We start from the raw sequence: 7294 nt of genomic DNA on the forward strand, positions 1-7294 counted from the left end.
CCCCCATTCTGATGCTTAAGCAGAACATCTTGGCCATCTTGTGTACATGCCTAAGTTGTGTTGCTATGTGATTAACTGATTAGATATTTGCAGAACGTATACCTCATTAAGCGAGTTTTAATGATAAGATACTTGAAGATTTCATGAACATGTTTTAAAACTCCAAGCAATGAAATAAAACACATTTTTGTATGATCCATATTGGTTCCATATTCAGACTTAAAGGCACAGGAGCACTACAAACTCAGAAGAATGACTTCCCACTGGGGGAAATCTTTTTTATTATTATTATCCCACATGAATGTGCAATATACACAATATGCTTTTCTTTATATTCCTGAATTTTCTTTATTTTCTTTCTTTTATTTTATTTTTTAATCTAACTTTCTGCAAGAAAGTTACAGTTTCAAACAATGGAAGCATAGAAGATATTAGATGTGATCACATGTGGGTAAAAAAAATATTAGTGTCCTGAGTTACATAAAAGTACAAGAGATGTGAATTCAAATTAAAGTGTGCACAAACTTGAACAGCATGCGTCATGAATGTGATGAGAAACTGAAAAAGAGACATACAGCAGTAAGAAGCGAGACGTTACCTAAGTTGTTGCTGAAGCTTCAATGAGCTGTGAACAACACAAACAACCAAGCCAATGGTGATAAGGTTCAAAAGTTGATCAAACATGTTTGTTATGTTTTATTAGATACATGGCTTGTCTAGAGGGATAAAGCACTTAGCCTGGTAACCTGTTAAATGTGAATTTGTCAAAAATTGCATGCCGATAAAGATCATTTTAACCAGTCCAACAAGTAATTTACTGAATGTGTGTCCTCTCTTGGCAGGTGAGCCAACATAGGAGCAAGTTCCAATCAAAACGGATTGTTTTAAACTTTTGAAGGATGAATCAGTACTCCTCCTGGTGGCTTACAATCCCCATTCTTTTACTTTACTCTTACCTCTACATCAATCTCCGGCTTTACAATGACGGGACACACAGGCGTAGGCCGCAGAAGTCCCGGACGAGCCTCAGAGGTCCCTGCTTCTTCTGTAATTGTAAACCAGATGAAGAAGTTATGAGAATGTGTTTAATAAGTTATGTTAATCAAAAAAATAAAATATGTATTTTTTTAGCCTGGGTAAATACCTCTGTGACTCTTGGGTAAGTCTACCTGGCGGTAGGAACATTTACCTAATAATGATATATGTTGCCACTGAGCTGGATTGTGGCAAATGTGACTTTTTCCTCTGCTCTCTAGTGCAATTTATATTATAGTGTGCCCACTTATATAATCAATAATCTAAGGGAATTAAATGAAACTCATCTTCAGAACGTTATGTGTGAAAATCACAATAGAAGGGTCTGTTTCTGAATCTTCCTCCCCTCACACGCAACCAGTCATAGCAGATGGCTGCCCCTCACCGAGCCTGGTTCATTCAGTTTCGTTCTGTTTAAAGGGGAGGTTTTCCTTCCCACTGCCGCCAAATATTTGCACATAGGGAGTCATCTGATTGTTGGTGCTTTCTCTGTATTATTGCGGGGCTTTAACCTTACAATAATAAGTGCCGTGAGGCAACTGTTGTTGGGATTTGGCACAATAAAAATAATAACTGAACTGAACTGAACAGTCTCATGCTTGTGACAGCATGGAAACATTGATGGTGTCCCAAGTGTTAACTAGCTGCACACTTCTATTGATTGGTGGATTTAGACTGTTGAAAGAAAATATTTCTGGCATGAAACTGCTCACAAAAGGTTTGTGGATTTTTTTTTTCTTCAGTTACTAGGTCATGATTTCTTGAAAGAGACATTGCTGCTGAGTGTTTCAATTTCATTTTTTGTAGCAGAAAGCATTTTCCCTTTAGTCCTATTTTATCTAAGAGAAGGTAAACATTTTATCAACCCATATCTCCAAATGTGGGCAATAACTGCCAAAGCAATCTATATAAATAAACAGTTCAAATCTGAGCTGGAGTGAACTTGTGATATCCCCACTATGAAACAGGATAGTCTTATATCCATTTTAACCCATTTTAATAGTCCTTGCGCCATTCTGTACCTTCTTCCTTTTCCAGTTCATCCTCTGAATCATTGTTCATACTGAAAGAGATGAGAGAAATTTGGGTTATAAGAAATACATGAAGACGTGACAAAACCATTGAGTAGTGCACACTTTAGATGCAAATGTAAATGTGTTTATTATTGTATACACGCACAAAGCGACACTGCACAGAGGCTTTGTCTGCCAAGACACAAACAACGTAATTGTACATAGTAAAAATATGTAGTGTAAGAAGGAGTATGCAGTCATTTTTATTCTGACTGAAGCCTGAGTAGATTCCATATGGTGGGTCAGGACTTACTATTTTTGTGTTATTAATATTTAAAGATCATTTTGAGCTATAAATGCTAAATATGTATATGCACCATCATCAACACCTGCTCTTGATAATTACACTTGTTCATTGTTAATGCGGTTAAGCTGCAAACGTGTTTAGGTACCTTTTTTTCATTGAACACAGACTATCTCTTTGTATTATATTGCTCGTTTTGTATAGTTCCTGCAATCCTGGACTAGAGGAGCGTTTCATTAACAAGGATGGCAGGATAGAAATTGGAATTTCGTTCACCAATGGTAAGTACAAGCACAAGCCAATCCATTAAAAGTCATATTCAATATCAAAGCTGATGTATCAAATATAATTCTGGTGATCAAAATTACAGGAGAAGACATTGACTTAAGTAGAATAAATGTATATTAGTTCATTCCATAATCCATGCCTATCTGACACTAATGAAAAGTGATCAAAATCACGAAATAGAAAGGGTCTCTGAAGACTGTTCTCGCTCGAGATTAGGGGGATGCAAGATTGCCAAGAGTCCAGGAAAGGATGCCAAAAGAAATAAAAGGTCAAGACATGTGATGAGCATGTGACAAGAGCTACAGAAGCTGTTTGTTCCCCGTATCCAATTTTAGCTGAGAGAGGCTGATTTATAATCCAAAAAAGATTTGATACACATTCTTGTTGAATTGATGACCTAAATTTGGTAATTTGAGAAACTCCAAGCACTTTGTTTGTTTGTTTATTTGTTTGTTTGTTTTAGGTTTTTGAATAAATTAACGCTAGCACCACGCCCTCATGAATAGCAAGCTAAATAAATCCTTTGGAATTTTTGGAAAAAAATAAACAAGCAGATATTAAAAGAGATTTATTCCAGCTCCATATTTTTATTCTTGCACTCCGCTAGAGTAGTTTTCCATCATTCTGGGACTTGGTGAACCTTCTTCCGCTACCTAAAACAAGCTCTTCAAGCTTGTCCTTCTTTAAGCCAAGCTTATTGTGAATGGCAAGTGGGTCAAAAATCATACAAATCCAAAACTAATTCAGAAATACTAACTAAACGTCTGTCCTTTATACCTGTCTGAAACCTGCTTCGTATATTTGGTTCATATGGATTACTACCAAAAATGTAAAACTCTGGCTATTGTAACAGTGTTATGAGCAAAAATAAGGAAAATATTTCCCTTTAATCGTTCCATTATTCCTTTTCAAGATTTGAGAAGTAACTCTGAGAGATTCATCTGGCCCAAGAAGACACCTCAGTCACGTGCCTAGTCCAAACCCCGATCTTAACCTAACAGAATAAATAGTGCTTGATCTTTTTGTGTGGGTAGGTGTTGTACATTAAAGACTTATGTAGATAAAGTAATAGAGCTGATTCTGTTAGCACTACTTAAGGGCCGATCTTCAGATATGACATTTTTTGACTCGGGTCAAGACGAAAGCTCGACTAATTCAGCCCCAAAACTCAAGTAAAACGCGAGCAAAACTCAGCAACTCATAGTGCTCAAGGCAGATGACACTGAATCAAAAGGACATCACTACTCCACACAGGTGTTTAATATTTGATATCTGTTACTTCAAGTGGAAATGTTTTGGCTAAATGTAGTTAATTTCAATAGTATGTAATAAATTTGCATGTCTAGACTTGTTTTATCCCATAATAACCTTTCATCTTACTGGCTGCCTTGTTAATATGTTAAAAATCCAATTATCAGCTGACTTCAAAGCACTTAATCAACCTGTAGTGGCTGTTATGGTGGGAGATTGATACAGATTCTGCTCCCAAACCAACTTCTTTTCAATCAGTGACTCATCCATCCCTAACAACCCATCTGGTGCCTTCCTTCCTCCCTCCAAACAGCTGCAGTGGATACCTACATGACAACTACATCACTTTATATTCAGCTTACTGCTTTTACACGTCCTCACAAGCTTGGGCAACACAAGCAACTATTGCTTGTGCTGCCCAAGCTTGAACATTGTGAGATTTATCACAAACTTTCATGTTGATATTACAGTAAATCAGGGGATTAGCTGAGTTTAATGGAGTAGCGAATGAAGCAAAAAGGGTCTGTGTGCCAGCCTTTAATTACAAAAGGGAGAGGAGCCAATCCGTTCCTTTGAAACGGTTTTGCTCCCCTGATGACTCCAATAGAAAAGGTCAGAGGTAAATTTTAGTGCAGGGAAACGCCACGGCTGAAAACGACACCTGCCCTTTTCCTATTCTGAATGCCTCAGACACCGCTGGGTGATTGATACACTGAGCAGGGAGTGTTCTTCCAAAAATCTCTTCCTGTACCTTGCTACAGGCTGTAATTGTAAAAGGTAAAACTAGTAATGGGAAAACTTTGTGAACTCATCTAGGTAGCTTTCCTGTTGTCCTTGTACTTTGATTATGCAACAGACCGAACCACTTTTCTCATGAACAGCCTGCTCTGTTTGAGTTCTTTCTGGGCTAGATGCACTCTCTGGGCAGAACCACTACATTGAGCTGAATACTCATTCCAGGCATAAACCTCTCAGTGAATTAGTAAGCAGGTATAGTTTTGTAGCTGTTGCACAGCCCCTACCTTTGTGGCATCCGTATCTCTTTTTATAATTACATAACTAATATAGAAATTATCCCTTTTTTTCAGTAAAACCTTTTTGGTCTATGAGCCTCCGCATTTCTCTTCTGATTAATAGGATGGACAGCTTTTGAGGACCTTAAACTGACTGAGGCTTGATGGTGACCTTATAATTCTGTGGATGTTTCGGATAAAAGGCATGGGAGGCAGAGACTGGGCAAAATATTACACAAATACCCTTCTAAGTCTTTGTCCTCTGGGGTGTCTAACTGACAAGTGTGACAGGAAATGTACCTGTAAGCTTTTGGAGGTTTCAGGATACTTTTCATTTCCTGTGTGTTGATGTTTGTATGAGCTGAATCATCTTCATAGGTCAGGAGCAGAGTCACCACATAGTTCATAGAGGAGTTATTAGCCCAGTAATCACCATCAGAGGTTTCATAGCGTACAACGAACTCAATGCGAGAGCCATGTGTGGTATAAGGTGGCGCAAAAGACAGCTTGAAGGAGAACTTGTCAGTTTCTCCATCGTGAGATCCCGGGACATACTCTGCTGGGTGATCAAAGTAAGTGGCCCAATTGTCCATTGTCGATCTGACATAAACTGCTTTGTGGAAGGAAATGTTCAGCACTCGTATTACCCCTGTGAAGGCGAGAGGATCGTTCTCAGCTGGAGACATCTGCTCAACCTCCACTTTATTGGTGCGCACAGCCTGCAGCAGAGCATTACCGGTGGGTGCATGAAACTCTGGGAGCACATGATAGATCGGCTCTCGCTCAGGCTTCCGATACTTTGCCTCCTCTTCGTCCCACTTTGCAATAGAGTCTTCATCGTCCGAATCAAAGGCAACAAATTCCTTCACATCCACCAAATCCCCACCTGTTGTGTCGGCAAATGACACTCTCTTCCCGGCGGACAGCGCCAAGTGGATCCGCATATACTCAGCGGTCTCATCGAAAATTGACGCACCTCGCTTTCTGGGCACCGGGGAGCATCTTGGGATGAAGCGGACGTCCTCGGTGTCATCATCATCATCGTCATCATTCTGGTTATCTTCGGCGTCCATTGGTGACCTACTATCTGCGTCCTCGCCTAATTTGCCTGTTTTTATCGTTTTAAAAAGACCCTCTTGGCTTGGTATGGTCAAAAAAGACATTTTTTTAAAATTATTTTTACAGACGTAAAAACTCAAAGGAGCCGAAGACTACATATGGCGTCTCTAAAGAGCTACCAAATACTCATGATTTGCGCAGCTGTGGTCAGTGATGATCCAGCGCTGTCGCTGCGTAACGCACAGTGCCTCTTCAGTCAACGTGTGGCGTTAAATGTCACCCATGGAAACCTTGTCTTTACTGCCAGCCCTTGTGATAGTGTATCCCCTGGTTTTACATGACTTTATGCACGGCAGTTTGACTGCTGTCGTTGAAGCACCAGCCCCTAATTTTAGCACTGACCTACCGGGTTTCCATGCCCTAAATTTGTTGATAAGTTGGTATAATCCTGCGGCTCCCCCTTGTTCTATTTGGTTCGGCCTGGCTCTGAGCCTGCTGCTGGAAATAGCATATTAATGTCATAAATGCCAGCGTTGGAAAGACAGGCTGCATGCGTATTTATTGAAACATCTTTAGAGACAATCAGGTGGGAATTATTATTTCAAGATGGCGTCTCCAAATTCCCTCTCTCCAAGCCTGAATTCATCGAAGACTCAGTCTGTGAGACATTATGTTCGTTAGAGTTTAGGCCATTTTAGTTCCACCACACTGGGGAAAGTTTTGCCATTCAGTATGAACAGCTGTCAGTGTAATTTAATACCAGTCCAGTTGTGGTTGAGATGGTAAGAAAATCTAAAGTATAACCCATTGTGATAAAAATATGAAATTATGCAAAGATTATTGATTGGACTTCATAATACCGCCCGTATTTTATTGTACAGGCCGTGAAATACGGAGCCTAAGTAAGTAAGATTTGAGAGCTTGCCAAGAACAAAATTCTCAAAGTGCAAGGGTATCTAGGGGGGTGATATATTTACCTAGGAACACTTTGTAGTTGATACAATTCAGGTTTTCACAGGAAAAAAATTACACTGCCAACAATTTTAAGAAATGTATTATTTCCAGGTATTTTAGCAGAAAAACACTAATTTTCCAGCTTACACTCTAAAATCACTGCACTTTTTGTGGCTTAACTTGGTATTTTAAATTTCAATTATACCTTGTATTGGCGTGCATATAGCAGAAACAACAAACACCAGCACGCAATGCAGACTATGGCCTCTGTAATGATAAGACCTGTGCCCTGTGATATTTGCCGGTGTAGCAAAGCGAGAACAGTCCTTATCACATTTTATATATAATACAAATGGAGAACTCAGTAGTGGAGCATC

General features: G+C 39.3%; 1 protein-coding gene across 3 annotated transcripts in view; it reads right to left on the bottom strand.

The window, feature by feature from the left end:
* Positions 1-6443, bottom strand: part of si:ch211-167b20.8 (protein phosphatase 1 regulatory subunit 3A) — a 12158-nt gene extending 5715 nt beyond the window's left edge. The window contains exons 1-4 of one of the 3 annotated variants that reach the window (XM_005930706.3): positions 5205-6431; positions 2058-2098; positions 957-1045; positions 599-625 (exon numbers count right to left, since the gene is read on the bottom strand). In XM_005930706.3, coding sequence (XP_005930768.1) covers positions 599-625; positions 957-1045; positions 2058-2098; positions 5205-6067 — 1020 coding nt within the window. In that variant the 5' untranslated portion in view covers positions 6068-6431. Of the gene's footprint in view, positions 1-598; positions 626-956; positions 1046-2057; positions 2099-5204 lie in introns of all 3 variants that reach the window. The other 2 variants (XM_005930707.3, XM_005930704.3) reach the window with 2 other exon arrangements.
* Between the last annotated feature and the right edge of the window lie 851 nt (positions 6444-7294).

The sequence above is a fragment of the Haplochromis burtoni genome, unplaced genomic scaffold (genome assembly GCF_018398535.1).
Source record: "Haplochromis burtoni strain Fernald_Lab_line unplaced genomic scaffold, NCSU_Asbu1 Contig_134, whole genome shotgun sequence".
Taxonomy (NCBI): Eukaryota; Metazoa; Chordata; class Actinopteri; order Cichliformes; family Cichlidae; genus Haplochromis; species Haplochromis burtoni.